This window comes from Chenopodium album, chromosome 19, assembly GCF_948465745.1.
Source record: "Chenopodium album chromosome 19, dcCheAlbu1.1, whole genome shotgun sequence".
In the NCBI taxonomy this organism is placed as follows: Eukaryota; Viridiplantae; Streptophyta; class Magnoliopsida; order Caryophyllales; family Amaranthaceae; genus Chenopodium; species Chenopodium album.
The window spans coordinates 10,433,385-10,458,592 of NC_137852.1; the positions used below are offsets into that span (position 1 = coordinate 10,433,385).

The following is a 25,208-nucleotide window of genomic DNA, read 5'->3' on the forward strand; positions in this document are numbered from 1 at the left end:
AATGTACCATATAAATCATAAATAAGAGGATAACTAAACTTTTGATCTAAAAACAATGCTTATATCAAATGGAGCAATAAGACACAAAGTAAACATCACAATCGTATAATGTGTATATAATCAAGTCATTAAATATTGCTGTTTTTCAAACAGTTTTCATTTGTGTTCTTATGCTACTTAATATGCTACAATCCAAATTATCTTTCGTAAGTTGTTTTTCTAAGTATTCTATTATAGTGATCCAACTGTATACAACTTGTAAAAGCCCACAATTTCCACCGCTCCAACTAAGCATAAATCAACAATTATAAGCACCAGAAAAAACGTCAGAAGAAAATATCAATTTTATGAGAACATCCTTTCATTTCATGTAACAAAGAATAATTTTTTTTCCAAAAAGAACTTCCCCTTTTTTTGAATTCCCATATATCTATATACTTGTATTTTTAAAAAAATGTATAAAGAGTCATAAAAGACATTAGAATAACAGTATAGCCGAGGTTCAATTATAACTTTATAAGCGTGTAAGTAATGTTCATTAAGACTATACTTGTACTTGTATCAACTAAAAGCAATTCGATATTTTTATGAGAACAATTTTTCTTTTCATGTGAGGAATTGCTCATCACATAGTTTTCTATTTTTTATCAGAGATTTTTAAAAGTAGTGATGTATACGAGATTGGTTTATACTCCGTACTATATATTTCTAAGACTTTACCAACTAAGCTAGTCGATAATTTTCCACCAATGTCCAATATAGTGGAGTTCTTATGGATGTATAATTGTCAGTGCATGCTCCTCCAGCACCCTGCCTTTTGTTTTTATACAGCTTTTATAAAAACAAAACAAATTTATTTCATTCTTTGGATGTTCTGTTGAGTGCACTTCTTTACAACCCCAAAAAAGAATCAAAATCCTTTTTATACTTAATGGAACAACACCAATTCTAAGATTATATTGTTCCATTTGATACTTTCATAGTTTCATTTCAATCAACTTTCTCCCATTTATATGTAACTCATCAACATATAAATCTTTTTTATTTATGCTAGTACACAAAAAAGCTTAAGAAACATCAAATATGGTGACTAATTGCATCATATTTCTATTAACCACTCTATTATTTCTCCTAATTCTTTCTCCAAATCTATGTTCTGCTCAATTAAAACGTGATTATTACCGCGATTCTTGTCCAAATGTTGAGTCAATTGTACGGAATTCAGTGAAGAAGAAGCTCCAAGAGACTTTTGTCACTGGTCCTGCCACTCTAAGACTCTTCTTCCATGACTGTTTCATTCAGGTAATTTTTTCTTGCACTTTTTTGTTCAAAATTTTAACTTTTTGTGGACATTTTCTTAGAACATTTCATGTTAGTCGACCCCAAATCATTTTGCGACTAAGCTTTTGTTATCTTACATATTTTGATTAAGCTATATGTGTTGACTTGGTTGCATGTTACAGGGATGTGATGCTTCAGTAATACTTGCATCGCGTACCGGCGATGCTGAGAAAGACGCCGAGGATGACCTTTCACTCGCCGGAGATGGTTTTGACACCGTGATTAGAGCAAAAGAGGCCGTAGAAAGTGTACCGGAGTGTAAGGACAAGGTTTCTTGTGCTGATATATTGGCCTTGGCAACAAGAGATGTTATATTATTGGTATGTCAAATGATTCATTATTTGTACATGTACTTATACTTTAGCCTCTTTTATATTGCATACACAATAATTATTAATGACCATGTGGTCCAATATCATTTCAAAGTCATCAGTCTCAATTAAAAAACGAGATTTGATGGGGTTCAGATGCACGCAACTTTATCCTTATCTTATTTGTTTTCCGATACAGAGTGGGGGGCCAAAATATGGTGTGGAATTGGGAAGAAAAGATGGAAGGATATCAACAAAAGCTAGTGTTGGAGGTCATCTTCCTCAAGCTCACTTCAACTATAAACAACTAAGAAACATGTTTGCTTCTCATGGCCTCTCTGAAGTTGACTTGATTGCTTTATCAGGTTTACTCTGCTCCTTACAATCATCATTACTTTATCATCATTGTCTTACAAAGTTTTAGAAAATATTCCCTTAATTTGTTACGGAAAATTAAGTTTTGTCAACTTGATTTGTTGTAGAAATTACAGAACTTGTTAAAAAATTAGTACTTTATAAGACAATTCGCACTTTTCTTTCTGTTTTTTTTAATTATAAAGTATTGTAATCTGACATACTTACAATCTTACATTAGTAATGATAATCAGTCCAAAAGCATGTTTTACTGACCCTTTTTTAGTTTTGTTGTCTTATAAATACTATGGGTACTAAACTGCTTTTGCTATGTGTCATTTGGTGATTTCTCTAACGATTTTGGACCAAAATGGAATCAACCATTAACTCTATTTTAAAATCACATGTATCATAGGTGTGTCAAACGTGTTGGTTAAGGCCGAGATCAAATTAGGGTGATCAGTACAGTTTGAATCATATTCGGGTGATGAGTCATTTGATTCAATTTTGAATCTGCTAGGTTATAATGTCAATTAGCTTGACATAATAAATAAATCAGTATTCTATTATTTGTATTTGTCCACAATTCGATTGGGGTCAAATCAAGTCATGTAATTTCGAAACCGTTTGGATTTAGGTTGGGTAATTAGGATTTGGTTTCCCCCCTCCCCCTCCCCCTCCCCCTCCCCCTCCCCCACTCCATCTTCATGATCATGATCATAGTGCTCCCCTTCCATCTTCTCTTCTGGAGTCTAACATGCCGATTCATGTTAGCCGACCCCAAATCATTTTGTGTCTAAAAACTTTGTTGTTATATAGGAGCACATACATTGGGGTTTACGCATTGCGGCCAATTCTCCAAGAGAATATACAACTACAACAGCCAAAGTAGCATTGATCCAACACTTAATCAAGGATATGCAAAGCAACTCCAAAAAGCTTGTCCAAGAGATGTTGATCCTAGAGTTGCTGTTCCCTTAGACCCTGCTTCTCCTCTGAAATTCGACAACTCGTTCTATAAGAACCTTCAACAAGGGAAAGGTCTTCTTGCCTCGGATCAAGCCTTGTATACAACAAGAAAATCGAAAAGGGTTGTTAATGCATTTGCTTCGAATAGTAGTTTGTTTGAACGAATTTTCGTTTCTTCCATGACTAGGCTTGGTCGACTTGGGGTCAAGACTGGAAATCAAGGTGAAATTAGGAAGGATTGTAGGGTGATCAATAGTTAATATTAGTGAATTCTTTGAGACAAAATAATTAAAAATTTACTTAGGTCTAGTTGGATTACCTAAGATCTGAAATCAAATTTCGTTTACATCTTATATACCAAAAAAAGAGTCGAATTCTTACTTTTTAGATGGAGTATCATGAAGTACGTTGATAAAAGTTTTCAAAAAAAAAGTATGTTGATAAAAAAAAAAATTATATGGTGCATGAGCGAGTGAGTGACAAATTATAGTTTACGTGTTTTTAGAGTTTATCTCATTTAGCTTTTGATGATGAACCCAATTTCTCAATATGAAAAACAAGAGATGTTTCTCAAAATGACAAAAATGTAAAGGAAAATGAAAATAAATAATCCCACCTTTTCCAAAACTGAAAATAACAAACCCACCTTTTGATATTTACAAGGCAAATCCACCTTTGTATACCGTCTTCTTTTAATGAAATGTATGAAAATTTATACTCCCTATGTGTTTTTTTTAAGTGTTACACTTCTCATTTCCGGCCGTGATTCCTTTTTTTGGCAAATAACTACATTAAAATATTATATCTCTCTCCTCTCATGGTCACCACTCAAACCCACAACTACTTTTTTTTTTATTATATCTTTCCTCTTGCGTATATAACTTTTCAATAAACTATTAACCCATTATCTTTCTTTTACAATATTTTAATACTCCAACTACCCCACTTACCTCTTATTTTATTTAAGTCAATTAAATTGCCTAAAATTATGTGCCGGTCAAACTGTAACACATAAAAAAACACGGAGGGAGTAGGAAAAATTGGCAAGAATAATTCGACTTTTGCCTCATCCGCTCAAAATAATCCCACCTTTGATTATTTTGAATAATACGAGCTTTAGGGCCTGTTCATATTTACTTAATTTCAGTTCAGTTCAGTTCAGCTCCAATCAATTCAGTTCAGTTCAGCTCCAATCAGTTCATTTCAGTTCAGTTCAATTCAGCTCTTAATTTCCCTCTATCATAAAATATTCATTTCAGCTCAGTTTAGTTCAGTTCACATCTTCAGTTCAATTCAGTAAATGTGAACATGCCCTTAATATCAATCCGCTTAAAATGGTTTCAAGTGACCGGTAACCTATTCAACAGGTAATTTTTTTTTGGGTTTTAAAATACATGTGTCACCAAGTTATTTGTCTAAAATTTTAAATTATAAAAAAATTGATTTTTTTTTAAAAAAGAAAACGGCAACCCCCCAGCCCCAGCCACCGGTTCCTCCACCCCCAGCCCTAACCACCCATGGGCCATGACCCATTCCTTAGCCCCAGCCATCTCCTTTGACATTCGTGCACGGCGCTTAGGAGATATCCACCTTCGTGCACGGCGCTTTGACATTCGTGCTTTAACTGAGGGCGAAACCCTAAATCTTTCTTTCTCTCTTCCACCACCTCTAATGGCAGCGATATCCACCTTTACCGTTAGGAGGGTCAGCGGTTCAGGGGAGAGGTGTTCGGCACGGCGCTTAGGCTTTAGGTAGCAGGAAGGGGGTCGGGCGGCCATGGAGGGTTATATGGATGGCGGGGTGTGATTTTTGATTAATTAATTGTTATTTTTTTTTTTTTTTAATTTTTTAATTTCTTTCAATTTTTTTTTGACTAATCAGATGTCGACATGTGTCATATGACTTGTTAGAACTAATTAAATGACCGGTTGAGATTATTTTAAGTGGATTGATATTAAAGGTCGGATTATATAATATAATCAAAATGTGGAATTATTTTAGGAAAGTGAGTGAAAAGTTGGATATTCATATTCCCGGTGATTTTTCCAAATTTATACTAGTGTTTTTTGATGTACTCCGTACTATTTTTTGGGTCTCCATCCTTTTCTTCTATACACAACTTTTTCATCTCCTTCTTCTTCCTCCTTTTTCTTCTCTTTCTTCTGAATAATTGTGTTTCCTCCATTGAAGTTGTGCATGCTTTCCCCCTCCATTAAAGCTGATCGTGAACCACCCTATTTTCGGCGATTTAATCGTTGTACACCTCACCCAGTTACATGATGCACACCACCTGTTCGACTAAAATCAGGGCCGTTGCAATGATTTTGGGGCCCTGTTCTAAAATGAAAAAATGGACCTTAATAATTTGAAAAGATACAAAATTTTAATTTTTATTCTATTATTTACCCCATACACAATTAGATAACCCTTATATATTGGGAAGATATTTAGCAGCTTGATAAGAATAATTACGAAAAATCAAAATTAATTGCTTAAATGTTTTGCCGTTTTTACGGAATACGAATCGTTTATTTTTAATTTGGCTGAAATTAACTTTTTTACGTCGAAAGTTCTGGAATGGAGAAATATACATTACAATTTCATGGAATTGAATTGATGTAATTGTGAAAATACTAATTTGAATTGATAGAACATAGAAGAATATGAAAAGAGCTAGAAATTAATATGGGAGCTTGGATTAATAGTAGTAATATGTCGTGCATTACAAATAAGAAGGCTCTTAAAAGTTGTAACATTAAAAAAAAAAATAAGAATTGAAAAAAATAGGCCCTCTAATAATCGGGGCCCTGTGCTAGGGAGCACTTTGCACTCCCTATTCTACGCCCATGACTAAAATAACAACATTTTGCTACCTAGCTTCAGGTGCTTTTGAATTTGTTTATGCTTCATAATATTGGTTCTGTTGATAATTACCCCGTACTTCATTATAATGCTATTGTGGTATTAAATACTACCATCTTTGCACCTTATGTGCAACAATTGATTTTTTACGTCTCACAAAAAATACCAATTGTTGCATATAATGTGAAACGGGGGTGGTGAGTAATTAACACATTTTCGCGTTCCCTTTATTTCATGTAACAGCATTTGCTACCGAGCTTGCCTTTTGCTCTAAGGATCCCCATACATGTTTCGCCATGTTGGGGCTTGGTATGATTTCTCCTTATCCACGTACTTTGTTGTTTTTGTTAATATACAATATGGTCTTTTTTTTTTCTTTACTCCCATGTAATTGCAGTATTTGATTATAACCTTAGACCATAATTATTTAGTGAAACCTTGCCTTAAAATGCGGATATTATGTCAGTAGTCGGTACCTTACTCTCATATGTTTAATTGAGAAATAATTTGTGTAGTTAGTGTGTGTAGTGGTTCGGGCATTGCCTTGGATGTCACCTTTTTTTTTTTTTACATCATATGCATTTATATTTTAATCTTGTGAAAAAGTAATGAATTATATTACCTCTAATTTACTTAATAAATGAAAGGAATATTATAATATTATGTGAAACTTGAAACATTAATAATAGTTGGTTGAGATGGTAAAAGTATTACCAATATATATTGGAGGTTATGGGTTCGAATTTTGTTGAAAGCATATTTTATTTTGTTAAATGAAGTGGCTAACTTACGTTGCGCATATACGTTGGTTGATGACGTGGCATTGTGACATAGACACACATACTTTGAAGAGTGCCACGTGGCACCGTTCCTTTAGAAGGAACGCCTTTTAATATATAGTATAGATGTATCATAGGTGTGTCAAACTTGTTGGTTAAGGTTGAGTTCAAATTAGGGTTATTAGTGCAGTTTGAATCATATTCGGGTGATGAGTCATTTGATTCACTTTTAAATCTGGTGGGTTAGTTTAACAATTAGCTTGACATAATAAATAAATCAATATTCTATTTGTATTTGTCCACATTTCGATTTGGGTCAAATCAAGTCATGTAATTTTGAAATAGTTTGGATTTAGGTTGGGTAACTAGGATTTGGTTTACCCCCTCCTCACTCCCCACTCCCATCTTCATGATCATGATCATAGTGCTCCCCTTCCATCTTCTCTTCTAGAGTCTAACATGCCGGTTCATGTTAGCCGACCCCAAATCATTTTGTGTCTAAAAGCTTTGTTGTTGTTGTTGTTATGTAGGAGCACATACATTGGGGTTTACGCATTGTGGCCAATTCTCTAAGAGAATATACAACTACAACAGCCAAAGTAGCATTGATCCTACACTTAATCAAGGATATGCAAAGCAACTTCAAAAGGCTTGTTCAAGAGATGTTGATCCTAGAGTTGCTGTTCCCTTGGACCCTGCTTCTCCTCTAAAGTTCGACAACTCGTTCTACAAGAACCTTCAACAAGGGAAAGGTCTTCTTGCCTCAGATCAAGCCTTGTATACAACAAGAAAATCGAAAAGGGTTGTTAATGCATTTGCTTCAAATAGTAGTTTGTTTGAACGAATTTTCGTTTCTTCCATGACTAGGCTTGGTCGACTTGGGGTCAAGACTGGAAATCAAGGTGAAATTAGGAAGGATTGTAGGGTGATCAATAGTTAGTATTAGTGAATTCTTTGAAACAATAATTGAAATCGTCTTAAGAGACTGCATTTTCATCACTTTATTATTTCCCTTCACTAGGTCCAATTCTTACTATTGTGGATGCCAACTAGTTCAGTTGATATAAGTTTTCTAAATTTCGTTAACATCATATCCTCCCTCTATACACAGACAAAGAAAGGTCCATTACGACCCTATTGGTTTATATAACCTATCAAAGAGAAAATTTAATAACAAAGTAAGGATCAATTATGAGATCATATAATTATTAATTACCTTCAGAAAATTACTGATGAGTGATGAATATTAGGACATGTTTGAGCAAGAACAAAAGAGTACAACGGGGCTATAATATCGAGAACATCGAGTATTGAGCAGCCTAAACTCAATATAACTGCACTCAAGTCAAGGAATATGGGAATCCAATTAGTTCAGTACCTATTATAGTAATTATACATTGTGTTCAGTCTAAAGGCTAGTATTAGGGAAAGATTGGACATTTGGACATGTGCTCTACCATGCCTGCATGTGATCCGCCTATAAAATATACGTCTTTTGTATGTGCATTAGCTTTACCGGCATATAATTTTAAGGTGAGTTAAAGGAAATAAACTATTGGGAGAATTACGAATTACTTGTATAGAATGTGAAAGGAAATTATAGACAAAAAGGTTGAAGTGGAGGTCATGTAATGTAATCATTTTGACTGTTGTAAGAGCATCCTTATTCATGAACAAAAAAAATTTGTTCATGTTACTATTTATTAAAAAAATATTTTCTCTCTCATATACATAAACCAAACAAATAATTTCAAAAATCCTACTCTTAACCATGAATAAAAAAAAGTGTTCATGTTACTATTTATTAAAAAAATATTTTCTCTCTCATATACATAAACCAAACAAATAATTTCAAAAATCCTACTCTTAACCATGAATAAAAAAAAGTGTTCATGTTACTATTCACCTACCCCACCTCAATTTATTTTTTATTAAAAATTATTCTTGTAATACATACATAAATAATAATATTATAATCTCATGGATGGACAAATAATTTCCATGGAAACCATTCATTCATACTTGTTCATCCCACTATTCACCATCACCTAATTTTTTTTACATCATTTTATTCAAATAGTAACCCAAACAATTTTATTTATTCATGGTTAACGACTTAACGTTGCTCTAAGGAGTGAAATAAAGTATACATATATTTCAAATAGGAAGTGATACATCGAAAAATAGATCAATCTAGAAAAATAAAGCATGTAAAAAAGCTGAGAACGTGTGACTGATAGAGTATATAAATCGATCTTAGGCTTCATAAAGTGTTTACAATTAGAGGGTGTTTGGTATGCTATTTTTATAGGGCTAGAAACGGAATCGTGTTACCATTTCCATTAAAACATGTTTGGTTAATGAGTTAAGTAATAGAAACCATTTCTTTCCTCAAACCCATTCCACCACTTTGTTTCTGGTGTAAAACATGGGAAACAAATCCTATTTGAGTTTTTGATCTATTTGCTGATTGCTATTTTCCATCTATGGTGTTAATTTCTAAGGTGTTCTGTCCTGATTTTTCTGTTTTATTTGAGTTTTACTTTTCTCAATTGAATCTTCATGTTATTATTGCTAATATGAATATATGATGCTTGAATATTGATGCTTCCAACATTTATCCAATTTCCAGGTATTCTCTTTTAATCATGAACAAAATTCTGTAATCAGTCTTTGACATTATAGTATATAGTTTAATGATATTGTTTTATATGATTGTAACTGAAATGCAAATCGCTTATACACTAATCTCTACATGTTTGATCTTTCCTAGATTTAGAATTCATTTTTTGGTGCTCATAACCTGTTTGATAAAAAGCGTAGCTGAAATTTTAACTACAGTATACAAAATTTGTTCTTGCATCTATACAAAATTATAAATAATAGCATGTTACTGCTTATTATATATAGATCAGAACCAAAATGCTTGATTCTATCCACCTTATCGAATTCGGCTAATCTTCTTTTACTCCCTAATACTCTCTAATTAATGAAGGGATAACATAAGATAAAGGGAAGATACAGAACCTAGTAAGAAGAAACAATTTTATATCCTATCTTTAGATTGATCAAGAATATTTGGCTAAAATGATCAAAAAGATCAGTAAGTAGAAAACTGTTGTTGCTCATACTAGGCTCATTGTTGCTATTTTTTTTGTTTCCAAGTTATGTATGCCAAATAGGAGGAAACAAATTGGTTGGTTGTAATCGTTTACGTTTCCTTAATAATACCAAACAATAAGTAACGGTAACACTATATATTACCCTTTCCCCCTAATTTGTTTCCATTCCGTTACCTTTACTAATTTGATACCAAACGCCCGTTAGTATGAGACAGACATTCCATATATTTATTACCGTATTAAGGATTTAAGGTTAAAGTACAGCCCAGATTATTTATTAAGCTACTTGCTAAAGTTGTAATTCAATATTGCCAATATTCTTAAAAACAGAGTAGTTGCTCCAATATTTTAATTTCTTTAGCTTGCTTTTGAGTAAAACCTTGCCATGAATTGCGGGTATTATGTCGGGATGGGTTAAGGTAATAGGTACCTTTCTCTCATTCTTCTCACTCATCAGTCAACACTCACTTTCTCAATACTCTCTTACTCTCTAACTGAAACCAAAGATGGATATTGGAACAGCTATGTCTGTTGCTCAAACTTTGTTTGCAGCATTGCAGTGTACTCAGCTCAAGGAGATCTGCTCCATTGCTGGCTACAAATCCAAACTTGATGAACTCCGTGCCACTGTCGTAAGAATCAAGGCCGTGCTCGAGGATGCTGAAGCCAAGCAAGTGCTGTCCGAACAAGAACGGCTCTATATTGAGGAACTCAAGGATGCTGTTTATGAAGCTGATGATCTCTTCGATGAGTTTGTCACTCTTGCTGAGAGGAAGCAGCTCACCAAGGGTATCAAGGTTCGCGTTCTTTCTCTTTTTACCAAGTTTGGTACTGCTTACAATATGGCCCAAGGGGTTAAGAAGATCAAGAATAAGTTGGATGCTATTGCTTATGATAGTCGGTTCAACTTGAACATTGATCCTAAGCCTCTTAAGGAGCGTAGGCCTGAGACATGTTCTTATGTGTATGAAGCTGATATCATTGGAAGAGATGTTGATTTGGAAAAAATTGTTAACATTTTGCTTGATACTAATGTTGAACAAAATGTTTCTTTCCTTTCTATTGTGGGGATTGGTGGGTTAGGGAAGACAGCTCTTGCCCAACTAGTGTATAATGACGCGAGAGTCTGTACTGCATTTCCTTTGAGGTTGTGGACTTGTGTCGCAGATGAAAATCAGAAGCTACTGGACGTTGAAGGGGTTCTTCGTAAGATTCTAGCATCAGCTACGGGTCATATGATGAATGAGGGTTATACCATGGATGGGCTGCAGATCCAACTTCGAGAAAAACTTGCTGGAAAAAAATTCTTGCTTGTTTTAGATGATGTGTGGACTGAAAATCCTAATATTTGGCATGAATTAACACAATTTTTGATGGGAGGACAGAGGGGAAGCTGGATTGTGGTGACCACACGTTCACAAGAGACAACGAGAATTGTTGGAGGTGGTGTAACACATGGGTTGCAAGGACTATCAAAGGAAGATTCATGGTGTTTATTCAGAAGGGTAGCATTTAGATCACAACACTCAAACCCTCCTGAAGACTTGGTTGAAATTGGTCAAGATATTGTTGAGGAATGTGCTGACGTCCCTCTTGCAATTAGAGTAGTGGGAAGTCTTCTCTATGGCCAAGACAAACAAAAGTGGCTTTCAATTCAGAGTTTGGGATTAGCAAAAGCATGTCAAAAAGACATCATGCCTATACTGAAGCTTAGTTACTATAAGCTTGAATCCCCATTGAAGAGTTGTTTTGGCTACTGTGCAATCTTCCCTAAAGATTTTCGGATAGAGAAGGTTAAATTGATTAGGCTTTGGATGGCACAAGGCTACATTCCGTTAGATGACCCTCGAAGCCCAGATGATCTTGGTGAGGAATATTTTTCAACATTGTTACTGAGATGTTTCTTCCAAGATGTGCAGAAAGATGATGATGGCAATATTTTATCATGTAAAATGCATGATTTAATGCATGATGTTGCTCAACAAGTTGTGGGAAAGGAGATTTGCACAATGGAATCCATTAATGGAAATGTGGATAGTAAAGTTCGCCACCTTTCTATGATGTACTCGAATTATATAGAATCTGCGAATTTCTGTTTTACTAGTAAAAGTCATATGCGTTCATATATCTGTGTAAATAGTTTTGTTAAGTTGCTTCTACCAATGGCCGAGAAGGACAAGCTTTGTGTGGATGCAGTAGCAAGTAATTGGAAGTTTTTAAGGGCATTGGATTTGAGTCATTTACAGATCAAGAGTTTACCTAGCTCTATAGGTGAACTGATACATTTGAGGTATCTAGACCTCTCACACAATGAATCTCTAGAAGTGCCCCCCGAATCAATAACAAATCTAGGTAATCTCCAGACTTTAAACTTAAGTTGGTGTAGAAAATTGAAAGAGTTGCCAAAAGATTTGAGTAAGCTGGTTAAGCTGAGGGTGTTAGATTTAGTTCATAGTTTTAACCTGAGGTATATGCCAAGGGGCATGGGTAAACTGACTTGCCTTCACACTCTTAGAATTTTTGTGGTGGGAGTAACAAGTTTAAGAAAGAAAGAGGTGTTTGATGGGCTTGGAGATCTAAAAGCTCTTAGAAACCTGAAAGGTTATCTTATAATCATGATCCGATTTACAAAGACAAGTGCAAGTTTTTATAAGATGAATGGTAGAAGGGAGGGAGGGTGCCTGGGCAACAAGGAACACCTGAAACGTGTGGTGTTGAATTTCGGTGATAAGTTTGAAAAGGAAAGAGTAGAGTATGATGAAGCAGTGATGGAAGAGTTGCTGCCACTTAATTCTAATCTCAAGAGGTTGGAGGTGGCGGGATATCATGGTGTGAGAATGCCGCGCTGGGAAGATAACTTAGCAACCTTTCTCCCCAATAATCTTGTTCACATGGGGTTTTATGATTGTTTAAAATTGCAGAATTTGGGACAAGTGCGGCTTCCTCAGTTGAAAATATTACATGTGCATAGTTGTCCAAACCTATCAGTAATTCTGGAGTGTCCTGCATTAGAAAACCTAGAATTATTTGATTTCAATGAAAGATTGGAAATCATACCAATATCTGGGGGAGGGCCCTCATCTTATGACAAAATTAGTCCCAATAGAAGAGAGGCTAAAATAGACAGCATGGCATGGCTCAAGTCACTTCCCATAAACCCTTTTCAAGATGGTGCAAAATTGGTCATATGTGATGAAAAGGTGGAGAGTTTGGGTGAAGCTAGGGAGGTGTTTCGTAGGTGCTCGTCTTCCCTGCAATACCTGTCTATTCATTGCTCTAATTTGAAGAGTGTAGTGTGTGGAGGATTAGAGCATCTCTGTGCCTTGGAGGAATTAGAAATTGGCCATTGCTACAATCTGAGTCAGTCAGAAGAAGTAGAGAGAGAGCAGTCCTTTTGTCAATCCCTCCACTCCTTGACATTACATTTTCTCTCTTTTGTAGAACTGCCCAATTGGATACAGTACTTGACTGCCCTCCAAACTCTTACAATCGACAATTGCGAAGGAGTGGAATCAATGCCGAAGTGGATGTCCAAACTCACCTCTCTTAGGGAACTTCATTTCATAAGATTTCCAGAACGCCTAAAAGAAAGATGCCAAGATTCAACTGGAGAAGACTGGCCCCAAATTCAACACATCCCTCATATTGTATTCAAGGACTCTGATTTTGATGACTGATGAAGTTGCATCGTGATCAGGTTAGTTGCATTTCTCTGTTATTTGTAATAAAGAAGAATTGCTCAATCTCTGTTTCCATCTATCCGTTTAAACAATGCACACCACTTGACTTAATGACTTCTTTTCCACAAATCTCAGCTTTTCATTCAAGATGCTTTTCTTACTTGTTTTCCTACAATGTAATGAATTCATTGCCTGAACTTAAATAAGCTGCTAATATTCTAAGTGACGTTTGTTGTGTTGATTATCATTACTACTTGGAAGAGAGTTGAGAATTTCCATTTCATGTACTCATCAGATGTTCTGTTCTTTCTCATGAACAAAATCTGGTGATTTTGGTGAGGTCTATATTTCACGAAGACAGTGTTGCTGATGTTTTCCCATCAGAAACTTGTAATGTAATGTTTTAGGACACTAGTATTCAATTTTCTTGCAAGTTTCTATGTTGCTTTTAAATTTTGATCTTTGATCTTCTGGATGATGTTCCTGGCTTCTGCTGGTCCTGCAGGATCTCCTTGCATCCAAGATAACAGTCTTTGATCCTGCACAGAAATAGCTTCACTGACGGCATGATACAAGGCCGCGAGAGCACTTTGCTCTTTGCCTGTGGCTTGCAGGTTCAGCCTTCAACTATAGGCAACGCAGAAACATGTTTGCTTCTCATGGCCTCTCTGAAGTTGACTTGATTGCTTTATCAGGTTCACTCTGCTCCTTACAATCATCATAATTTTACATCACTGTCTTACAAAGTTGTAGATGTAAATATTATTCCCCTAATCCCCTTATTTCTTATGGAACTAATTAGCTTTATCAGTAATTATAAGACTTCATTAAAAAAGTTACAGCAATTTAATTTCATTCCTCTTATTATTTTATACTTCTATAGTAGCTGACATGTTTATAAAGTTACTAATATTACAGTACAAAATCATGTAATACTGATTCTTTTTAGTAATGTTGTCGTATGCTATGGGTATATGGTATTACACCACTTATGCTATGTGTCATTTGGTGATTTCTCTTTGAGTTTTCGATCAAAATCGATTGAATCAACTTTTATTTTTCTATTTTATAACCATCTGTCATAGGATGTATCAAATGTGTTGGTTTAGGTTGAGTTCAGTTCTAATTAGTACAGTTTGGATATATTAAGTTGGTAATGAGTCATTTGATTTACTTGTAGGTATGTTGGGTTGTACCGTTAATTAGTTTGATATAATGAACAAATCAATATTCTATTCGTGTTAGTGTAAATTTCTGTTTGGATCAAATCAAGTCATGTAATTTCGGGAACAATTTGGATTTAGGTCGGGTAACTAGGATTTTTTCCTCCACCCCCTCACCCTCCCTACTCCGATCTTCATGAACATTGCCATACTGTCCCCCTTCCATCTTCTCTTTTGGAGTCTAATGTAAATTGGCTTATGTTTTTTCCCCCCAATGTTATAAAGGAGCACATACAATGGGGTTTTTTCAGTGCAGCCAGTTCTCCAAGAGAATGTACAACTACAAAAGTCAAAACAGCACTAATCCTACACTTAATCAAGGATATGCAAAGCAACTCCAGAAAGCTTGCCCAAGAGATGCTGATGCTAGAGTTGCTGTTCCGGGAACCTTCAACAAGGGAAAGGTCTTCTTAGAGAGAGTTCCCTTAGACCCTGCTTCTCCTCTAAAATTTGACAACTCATTTTACAAGAACCTTCAACAAGGGAAAGGTCTTCTTGCCTCGGATCAAGCCTTATGTACTACAAGAAAATAGTAAAGGGCTGTTAACGCATTTGCTTCAAGTTTTCGATTCTTCCATGACTAGGCTTGGTTGCTGGTCGACTTGGTGTCAAGGCTGGAAATCAAGGAGAAGTTACTAATTTAGGCAGGATTGTAGGGTGATCAAAAGTTAGTATTAGTGAATTATCTGGAAAAAAAAAAGTTGTCTTAACTTGGGTCTAATAGTTACTTATGTGGATGGTATACTTAAGATATGTGATCAAATCTCGTCTACATCATGTCATTGTGGCTCCCTTTACCCAAAAAAATAGGGTCCACTTCTTACTTCTTAAATGAATGGTTAAGGTTTTTTCTATAGCTATATCTGAGCATGACTATGGTCTTTGTTGGGATTGATCTCCCATAGTAATATCCAATATCATAGATAGAATCATCACCATAAAAAGATCAGACAAGAATGAATCTGCAAGGTTGCCATTTTTGCTGTGCCAAGAGACTAACAAAACAGAGGAACAATATTTTACTAGACAGCAGATCTCAGTTACAAGCTGCGATGCTGATTTAATCAAAACAAATTATGGTAAATAATATCTTTAGGATATTTGGTAACAAAAGTTTAAAAGTAACAGTTGCATCATAGCCACATATACTTCAACCGTCATCCGTAAACAAAACATTAAACTTAAGCTGCCATTAAAATGGAGATATGTGAAGAAAATTAAGGAGTTTATCATAAACAGAAGAGAAGAAAGTAAGAAAAATTTGAGTCAAGTGAACATGGATACAAGTATCTGTAAGAAATAGACTTGCACATCACTTTGTGAGGTGAGAAGTAGAAATGTGAGAATCAATATGTATGAAGGGCATAGTTGCCAACTGATTAGTACGAAAAAACAAGAAATAAAATCAACTTATCTCTCGACTCACGTAGCTTTCTACAAAGGCATTACCTCAAAATTGATACGGGAAGAAAAGAGTGGCATTAAATCAGGACGTGTAAACTGATTGTCATCATCGTCATCATCAAAGGTACAAAAATTTGCTTATTTCGCGTGTGTAAAAAATTTCCAATGAGGCTAAGAAAGCACAGAAAAAGCAGAATCCATTGCTGCTTTTCTTATGCAATCAGCCTTGAAATTTGAGTTGTTCTTAAAGGAGTGGAAGACGAATCTAAACTAGGTCTGTAAAAACAGACTCGTAAACTGCTAAGAAAATTCAAGTGCCCTTGGATTATAAGGACGCATAATTCTACCTATTTATCTTCTGCATCAGTGCAGTCTTTCAACAAACTGCACGCTCCTCTCTTCCCTCCTGTTGTGGTCTTCTGATCTACACAGTGTAATGTTGCTGCATGTTTTCGATATCTAATCCCTTCAGTTTCACTACAGACTCCACATGGCCTTTCAGCGTGTGCAACTCCCTCAGCCTGCATTCATAAATAATGAAATAAACCATCTATTATCTGGAAATCAAACGACATAAGTTTCGTACAAGTAATCAATCTGTCAGATGATCTCTAAAACTTTTCCTTTGAAAAGAGGGATAGTAGTCTCTATTATATGGAAATCAAACTACAACCAGCCAACTTGTTATAAGTATAGTTCTTATGTTTATAGACTATAACTAGACATGTTTTTATCAACTTAAAATGATTTTCTAAGTATATTCAGGAGATAAGGTTTTAACAACTTAGAGTTATTTCATAAGTATTTTAAGGGAGTGGAAGATATGAATGTATCATCAAAGTTGTACCTGAAAATCATGTTAACACTAAGGGTTATGTCTTACCTTGCAACTTCAGCCCTCCTCTTCGCTTGCTCGGCTATCTCAGAGAGTTCTCTGTAATTGCTCTTCTCATTGAATAAGGTGGTGGATTCTGGAGGAGGTTGGAGGCCATGCAGGGTTCTTTGAGCAGTCGCCCACTGTGCTTCTCTCTCTTCTTTTCCGTAGTCCTTCTTTGTGGTAAAAGCAGTCTAAGGAAGGCAAGAGAACACATCCATCATTCAGTTGAAAAACCAACAAAGAGACTAGAATTTTTTCTCTGCTTCAACACAAATATTACCTTATTTTCCAGAAGATTGTTCCAAGCCCTTCCACTCAGCGCATAGCGAATGAGAAATTTCAGAACATCAAGTGGCAAATAAGTGACCAGGCTGTAAATCCATACAACACCAGCCCATCCCCATCCCATAGCTTCTATCTTTGCAAAGCGGAAATTGGCATAGACGGCTATGGCAGTTGCAATCTGTCGAGAATAGCAAAGAATTAGCTATCTGTCACAAAAGCAAGCAGGGCAAAGGAAGAAAAGATGTCGATCTCAGTGATTTTAAAGAAGTCCTTAAAAGTAAATGGATTCATGAATATAGATCAACTTTCCAATTTTACAACTGCTTTGTTTATGAAACAGGCATACATGTGGATTATTTTTACTTGCTGTATAAAAATATGAGTACTGTACAAAGTTTACCAGCTGAGCAATCAAGAAAGCACCGAGCAACAGCAACCCTGGGCGTTCAACAAAGGACCAGCTTCGAGACCGTGTGACAAAAATGAGGGCCTGGCTAATAACACTCACTTGCAGATATAAGGCTGCCATCATCTGATCGTGAGTCAATGGCTTTACATGGAATTTGTCCTGCAAAGACAAAGTAAATTGTGATGGGTTTTATATATTATAGAGGAATTCTACAGAAAGTAAATTCACAGGCTGATATAACAAACATTTTACCGTGAAGAAGGTAGTGTCTGACATGAGCCAGAAGAATATTACTGTCATTAGCGCTTGGTAACCTCCCAAAACAACACCAGTGGCGAAAATCTCATTCAGCTTCCAGCTGTCTGGGAGGGGGGAAGGCTTTACTCTGTCTTTTGAAATTGTCATAATTGTTCCTAGTTGCCAATATACCAGAAAGTGAGGACAATGAGATTCTAATAACAGCATAAATCATTAACATATAGCTTGATTGATGTATATTAGTTGCGCCACAATTCTTACCATCATTTAGGATTGCGATGATCAGAACCATAAATGGAGAAAAGTCAAATTTCCAAATCAATGCAATGAACATAAAGCCAAACTGCAACATAAATTGGATGAGGAGATGGTTAATGTTTCATAAAAGAAGTTTCTAAACCCTATCAACATTAGTATAAACAGAACTTACCACAACACGGATTGTGATTGACACTGCATAGATCTGCATACACATATACCCATGAAGGGAAAAAAAAAGAATATTTAAAAAGTCTATGCATGAAATATAAATACTCATTATCTGCATAAGGAAATGAACAGACCGTGTAATTCTTCATCCTCTGAAAGATAGCCCTGCTGGTAAGCACCGCACTGATAATAACACTTAATCCAGGTTCTGTTAGGACAATATCAGAGGCACTTCTTGCAGCATCGGTAGCATCATCAACTGCAATTCCAATATCTGCCTTTTTCAGAGCAGGAGCATCGTTGACACCATCACCAGTCATGCCACAAATATGTTTCCTTTCTTGCAACCTTTTCACAATTTCATACTTGTGCTCTATGATGAGGACAAAAAGCAATCAGCACAATCATCTCATTTACAGTAATTAATGATTTATAATCTAAAAGGAAGATTAAAACATCATTAACAGTGTTCCAAATTAGCTGGAGACAAGCCAGTCAATCATAACTTAATACAGAAACTCATTAGAGTATCCTGGCAGAGGAAAGCTTCCTAACCACTACATACCAGGAAACACCCCAGCAAATCCATCAGCTTTCTCAATCAACTCATCCACAGGGAGACCTGCGACATTTGAGCTCTTATCTTGTCCAAGCAATGAAGACGAGGGGTACATATTGGTCCCCATTCCAAGTCGTCGACCAGTCTCCTTGGCAATAGCAAGCTGATCACCTGGAGTTGACAGGGCAATACGAAAACTAAGCCGTTGAAATTATGAGTCAAAAGTAACAAATTGTGAAAGAAACACCAGCATTAGCAATAGCATTACCTGTTATCATCTTTACGTTGACACCAAGATTGAGGGCTTTACTGATTGTATCAGCACTGTCATGTCTGGGAGGGTCAAATAAAGGCAATAAACCAACAAACTGCCATGGACCTCCTGGACTCTCTTTTGCTTTTTCTGGTACTTCCTACAGAAAGACAATCACAAAAATGTACAAAGGTGTACTTAGTCCTCATTTTCTGGACACATGACACAGGAAAAATGTACAAAGGTGTTGCATGTACATAAAACATTTGACATAAGGCAGGATGCACAGACCTGTCTTGCAACAGCTAGAGATCTGAGCCCACGTTCAGCATAACTCTCAATAACTTTATGAACCTTTTTTTTGACATCCTCCTTACAGCGACAAAGATCGATGATCTGTAAACATATAACACAATGATAGTAGCACTTGGTGAGTAGGCTCTTCAACTTGTATAGCCAGCTGCTTAAATTAGTAAGGAAAAATTAATTACCTGTTCAGGGGCACCTTTGCTTGCTCGATGCCAGTTACCGCTAGCATCAATGTAAGTCAAAGCAGTCCTCTTATCCACGGGGTTAAATGGGAAAAAATGGACCTCCCGTATTCCAGCCCGTGCCTATATTATACATGAAAATGGTCTTAAAAAGACATTAAAAATAAAATATAAAACCATGTTAACGAGTCTGTTGAAGTGATTATACCTCCTTTGGATCTGCTAGCATCCCTACCATGGCAGCATCAATCGCGTCCTGATTTTCAGTCCTTGAGGCCCTAGCTGCTAGCAGTAATACATACTCTTTCTCCACTCCCTTCGCAAAGACTTCAATAAGATTTTTGTCCACAGTGAGCTTATTCAATGTCAGAGTTCCTGTCTTATCACTACAGAGTACATCCATGCCAGCCATTTCCTCAATGGCTGTCATTCTCTTGGTGATGGCACCCTGCTCAGACAGTTTGTGCGAGCCAATAGCCATAGTCACAGACAAGACAGTTGGCATAGCAATTGGTATCCCACCAATCAATAGAACCAATAAATTATCAATTCCATCCCTGTACTTACGATGCTGAATTGGGTACATGACAATGATCTCAATCAACATTCCCACAGCAATTGAACAAATACAGAAGTTACCAATTGCTGTAAGCACCGATTGGAAGTGCCCAACCTGGTTAGTGCTGTCAACAAGGTGTGCAGCCTTGCCAAAGAAGGTATGAACACCAGTAGCTATGACAACTGCCTCTAATTCACCTTGTTTACAGGTTGAACCAGAGAAGACCTCGTCTCCAGGATTCCTAGTGACAGGAAGAGATTCTCCAGTGAGAGCAGATTGATCAATCTTCAAAGGATCACCCTCAAGAAGACGAGCATCAGCAGGGACTATGTCTCCTAACTTGATGCTAATTATGTCTCCTGGGACTAGAATTGATGCCTCCATCTCACCCCATCGTCCATCTCGAAGAACCTGTATCGAAAAGTTAGCATTAATTTTATAAATCATATAGCGGCAACTGTGAAACACTTGAGCCTTTTTTCGTTAGTGACTTACTTTGGTTTTAGGAGCAAGGTTAGCCATAAGCGCTGCTGCTGCATTACCAGCATTGTTTTCTTCTATGAAACTAATAGTAGAGTTGATCACCAGAAGTACCATGATACCCACAAAATCCTGCCAATCTGGAGGCTTATTATCACCATTTGCCAATACAATAGCCATTAAAGCAGCTGCTTCCATAACCCATGACAATGGATTCCACATAAAGCCAAGAAACTTCAAGAGTTTGCTCTCCTGTTAATTCCAGATCAATGGTATCAGATGTGAAAAAGCTTAATTTGATTGACTAGAAGTTAATGAGCACAATTGCTACTTTTTTTTCTTCAAGAGTGAAAGAACAACGGATAAACCTTTTTTTCTTCTAGCTTGTTATGTCCAAAAATTTGAAGACGGTTGGTTGCATCGTCTGAAGTCAGACCTTCTCTTGAGCATCTCAAACTCTCAAACACCTCCTCTATAGGAATTTTCTCCTGCAAAGCAGACATAACTTTTTAATCATTGAAAACATGAACCCCTCATAATTCATAGTTATATAGTATCAAAGCCATTTTTTGGAACGAATTTGCACAAGTTTATGAAGCAAAGGGGAAATAAATCAATATAGTATCCAACAGATCAATTCTCTATCTTACACCAGTGCTCCACAATGGACTCTCTCTACCTCATACTCCACGATCCAAACTGACAGCTTTAAGGCATATAGAGTTTATCGTTCATTGGCACACCATCTTGTCCCATAAAACAAGCCAGACAACTTTTTTAAATAGGAATTTAACTTAAAATTAAAAACTTATCACCACACTGCAGAGCCTACTTCACAATATGCAGGAAATGGAATCCATAATCCATATTCATGAGACAGGATCCTCCGATTAGTAACTACTGCACTAATGCTTGTGTGTGTATCTTATTAAGGTACTTCATTCTGCCTGTTTTCAAAGCCTGGGCTGATATACTATCATACCAGTGTTGTTCCTGAAGGCTATTTAGCATCAAAAATTGACCACAAATTCTATCCTTCCTTTGACCTTCAAGCACCCCGAAACAGGAATTAGCTATTACTCTATTAGACTTCATAGATAAAGGCATCTCAATTGTTTGTTTTTTTAGTTATACAAATAGCTTCTACCCAATTATTCCCAATATATTTACATGGACAAGTTATTAAGATTATTTGTCGATCATATTAGGTGGAAGCACAAATGATCAGCTAATAACTGCTCAAAAACAATCAAATTTGCATTTATCGTGACCTCGGTTTAGAAACATTTTGACATTTTATACTATTCATACATTAAAACTCATTAAGTTTTTGGTTTAGTCTCAAAGTCTATTACCTAAATTATAAAGTTTTTGGTTTAGTCTCAAAGTCTATTACCTAAATTATAAATCTCAAATAATTACTTCGTATATGATTGAATCTATTTTTTCATTTTGTTTATATTTTTATTTTCAATGGTAAGATACGACAGGAGGGGTGGGCCCATGGGGTGAGGATCGAACCCAAGTCACTCTTGGGGAAGATGAGGGACTAACTATTCATCCACTCCTTGATCCTCTAATCTGTTTTCTCATGGTGTCTAAAAAGAAAGTGAAAAAAAGAATTGCAAAATTACTGTACACAGGTAAAAGTCAGACTATAAACCTGATTTAGCAAAGAACATAACTTTTGACCTTTGGAAGGTACATTTAACAATAGTGTACTTAAGAATGTGATTGTTAATTAAACAAACAATGAAAAAAAATAATATTCCAATACCTTTGATTAATCAGGTCAATTTAGTAGTAAATTTTAACAGAAAAATTAAGTGAGGATATATTCCTACCGATATCCTCCAGTAAGTGATTGCCAAAGTAATTTCTAGTGGGCCACAGAATTTGTGATATCCACGAATAATCAACTTCGCATATTTTTGAAAGTTTGTCACTTTACAACTTTGATAAGACGTAAGAATCCTTATTACCAGTAGTAACTTTATAACCAATACATGTTTGAGTAACAATTATTACTCATTTAAAACTCTTAATTGATACTCCATCGTAACAAAACAAAACACATAGGAGTACATGCTATTTAGCATTAAAATTTTACCACAATTTTCTCATAACTATTATTAAAATAGCTTTAAAATAAACAACTTCTAACATAATTTTTAAAAATTACTATCAATAATTATTATTTTAATGATATATTCTCCTAAGCCTCAATTATCTTTACTTTTAGAGAAGTGTAAATGTCACAATGAAAAACAATATGACCGCCCCTTGTACAAAAGTGAATCTTACTTTCTTTTACGGATTAAATTAAATCATCACATTCACACTTTATTTTTCACTAATTATGTGCACTAAGTGCTTTTATGTCCACCTCTATAACGATGCAAGCTTAAACTTCTTCATATGTGTCAAAACTTAAGTACAAGATACTATTAGAACGGGTAAAGTCTTTATGTACAACTATTGTCAATATATTTTTAAAAGAATATATCCTTCAATTCAATCCTTCTGTACCCACAAGTCCATAACCATTACATACCAAGCGAACATAAACTATATATATTTGATCTAATAACCATAAGATTTATATGCATGCATACTTGTGTGAAGTATCATACGAAGTATTTAATTTTTTTGATTTATTTATTTTTTTTTTTTTTGTAAAAAATTAAAATCAGGACCATTGAGTGAGAGAATCGTAAACATGGCCTTCCACTCAAAGATTCGTCCGCAATTTCTTTGTGTCGAAGTACAAGCAAAATAAAAAAAAATATATATATATTTTTTTTTAATCAAATCAATTTTTTTAATAGATAAAATCAAATAATTAGTAACAAAAAAACTAATTCCGAAATTCTATCGAATAACTCAGAAGAGTGTTACGAGTAAAATTCAGTATAGCTAATGATTAATTATAACTCTTTTCTTCGTAATCGTGCATAAAAAATGACCAGATTTTATCTATTGCTCCGATAATTTAGCAAAAAGCGCCGGAAAAATATTACGATAACTTAATTAACATAAAAATAATCCAAATTAAGAAATATTATCATTCACTACCAAAAAAAAATGATAAAATAACAATTTAAATTGATAATTACGTAGAAAATTATGATCATCATGAAGATTCGAAATCTTCAATTTCAATCGTAAAAAAAAGTGTCTATTTCATACGATTCTTCAATCATCACATAAACTACGAACTATATTCACCAAAATTACGATAAAATCACATGAAAATCGAATAAATAATGCACAGAAATTTGAAAAAAATGCGAAAAATTATACCAGATCAACGTCCTCATTTTTAATATCTTCAAGGCTCGCCGCCATTCCACCACCAGGCATAATTACCGGAAACTCGCTAAAAACGACTCACTGAGTCGAATCGTCAACTCAAATCAACTGAGAAATGCAAAAACACAGAAAATTGTGAGTAATAAAAGAAAACCTAGAAAAATTATGGAGAAAATAAGAGGAAAAAGTGAAGAAGGAAGATAATCAACAATGGCGGAAGAAGTAAGCGGAGTAAATACGCACTTTCTGTGATGAAAAATGGAAGATTTTCTCTCTCTAAAAAATGCCACGTTTTCCAGTGGGAGAGGAATTGGAGAGAAGTGCAGAAGCAGGTATTTATACTAGCAGTACGAAAAGGGTGAGAAATTGGTGGGACCTTTTTTTGATTTTTTTTTCGCTTTTTCTTTATTTATTTATTTATGCGTTTGTAATTTTCTTTTTAATGATATTTTATCTCTCTTTATCTCTTCTATAGTGAAATTCCTATTTAGCCAATGTAATTAAGGAAGAAGTTTAAGATATGTGTGTTACTTTGAAAGAGATCAAAATTTTGAGATTGTGATAAGAGTTATATTTAGGGTTTTTTTTTTGGTCGGTCGAATCTTTACTTTTAGAGTAAGGCCCCGTTCTCTTCACCTTAATTTTGCTGTACTGAAATTATTTTTACTGAACTGAAATTATTTTTGCTGAACTTAAATTAATTTTACTGAATTGAAATTATTTTTGTTGAACTGAAATTATTTTTACTAATTTTTTATTATAATTCTTCTTTGATAAAACTGAAATTTACTGAATTGAACTTATTTTTACTGAACTGAAAATATTTTTACTGAATTGAAATTAATTTTACTGAACTGAAATTATTTTTACTTAATATTTATTTTTTGAGGTGAACAGAACATGGCCTAAGCGTTCTGTTAGATATTTGACTGTATTCAATTCATTTTTAAGAATTAAATAGATTCTTGAGATTGTGATAAGAGTGATATTTAGGAATTTTTTGGTCGGTCAATTTGGTTTTTGTAGAGTGAGTGTTTTGCCAAACGGTTTAATTAGAATTAGAATGTTGGTTTGACCAATTAACCATTTAATCTTTTACATTCATTAACTTATTGAAATTGTGTGATGATTTTTTTTACAAGAATTTACCTTTATTTAATCTTTAATTTTATTTTGGAAAAAAATAGGTTTTAGAAAAATAAAATAAAGTAAGACCATATTCACTTCACCTTAAAAAATAATATTGAATAA

At 34.9% G+C, this 25,208-nt stretch overlaps 3 protein-coding genes, 1 long non-coding RNA gene and 1 pseudogene across 5 annotated transcripts; 4 read left to right on the forward strand and 1 right to left on the reverse strand.

The window, feature by feature from the left end:
• Positions 1-852: 852 nt before the first annotated feature.
• Positions 853-3,373, forward strand: LOC145594610 (peroxidase 45-like). Its single transcript, XM_081650931.1, has 4 exons — positions 853-1,302; positions 1,464-1,661; positions 1,852-2,017; positions 2,826-3,373. The coding sequence occupies exons 1-4, from the start codon at positions 1,084-1,086 to the stop codon at positions 3,233-3,235; spliced, it is 993 nt and encodes a 330-aa protein (XP_081507057.1). The 5' UTR covers positions 853-1,083; the 3' UTR covers positions 3,236-3,373.
• A 1,126-nt stretch (positions 3,374-4,499) lies between these two features.
• LOC145593993 (peroxidase 35 pseudogene) lies at positions 4,500-7,556 on the forward strand (annotated as a pseudogene).
• A 2,688-nt stretch (positions 7,557-10,244) lies between these two features.
• On the forward strand, positions 10,245-12,709 carry LOC145593994 (disease resistance protein RGA2-like). Its single transcript, XM_081650343.1, has 2 exons — positions 10,245-12,567; positions 12,660-12,709. Exons 1-2 carry the CDS (start codon positions 10,245-10,247, stop codon positions 12,707-12,709), a joined length of 2,373 nt encoding a protein of 790 aa, XP_081506469.1.
• A 214-nt stretch (positions 12,710-12,923) lies between these two features.
• LOC145595893 (uncharacterized) lies at positions 12,924-15,501 on the forward strand. 2 transcript variants are annotated; one of them, XR_014103035.1, is made up of 3 exons: positions 12,924-13,435; positions 13,924-14,113; positions 14,867-15,501. It is a non-coding gene; the product is annotated as an uncharacterized LOC145595893 (long non-coding RNA). The 2 variants fall into 2 exon arrangements; XR_014103034.1 differs by lacking the exon at positions 12,924-13,435 and having other exon boundaries at positions 13,532-14,113.
• A 596-nt stretch (positions 15,502-16,097) lies between these two features.
• Positions 16,098-24,341, reverse strand: LOC145595950 (plasma membrane ATPase 4-like). Its single transcript, XM_081652385.1, has 17 exons — positions 24,201-24,341; positions 23,949-24,065; positions 21,014-21,133; positions 20,661-20,897; positions 19,815-20,576; positions 19,607-19,729; positions 19,407-19,511; positions 19,131-19,275; positions 18,869-19,033; positions 18,438-18,676; positions 18,305-18,337; positions 18,136-18,217; positions 17,869-18,029; positions 17,608-17,775; positions 17,203-17,385; positions 16,929-17,113; positions 16,098-16,566 (listed from the first exon to the last, which is right to left on the reverse strand). Exons 2-17 carry the CDS (start codon positions 24,006-24,008, stop codon positions 16,470-16,472), a joined length of 2,865 nt encoding a protein of 954 aa, XP_081508511.1. The 5' UTR covers positions 24,009-24,065; positions 24,201-24,341; the 3' UTR covers positions 16,098-16,469.
• Positions 24,342-25,208: the final 867 nt, after the last annotated feature.

Bases quoted from the DNA above. Each gene is read 5' to 3' on its own strand.
- LOC145594610 (XM_081650931.1), top strand. From the start codon at position 1,084: ATGGTGACTAATTGCATCATATTTCTATTAACCACTCTATTATTTCTC. The intron at 1,662-1,851 runs GTATGTCAAATG...TTTCCGATACAG, and splicing joins CAAGAGATGTTATATTATTG to AGTGGGGGGCCAAAATATGG. The intron at 2,018-2,825 runs GTTTACTCTGCT...GTTGTTATATAG, and splicing joins TGACTTGATTGCTTTATCAG to GAGCACATACATTGGGGTTT.
- LOC145593994 (XM_081650343.1), top strand. From the start codon at position 10,245: ATGGATATTGGAACAGCTATGTCTGTTGCTCAAACTTTGTTTGCAGCA. The intron at 12,568-12,659 runs GTGTGAGAATGC...TTAAAATTGCAG, and splicing joins GGAGGTGGCGGGATATCATG to AATTTGGGACAAGTGCGGCT.
- LOC145595950 (XM_081652385.1), bottom strand. From the start codon at position 24,008: ATGCCTGGTGGTGGAATGGCGGCGAGCCTTGAAGATATTAAAAATGAG. The intron at 19,034-19,130 runs GTAATGCTATTG...TGTCAACTCCAG, and splicing joins CAACGTAAAGATGATAACAG to GTGATCAGCTTGCTATTGCC. The intron at 18,338-18,437 runs GTCTGTTCATTT...ATGTGTATGCAG, and splicing joins AGAGGATGAAGAATTACACG to ATCTATGCAGTGTCAATCAC.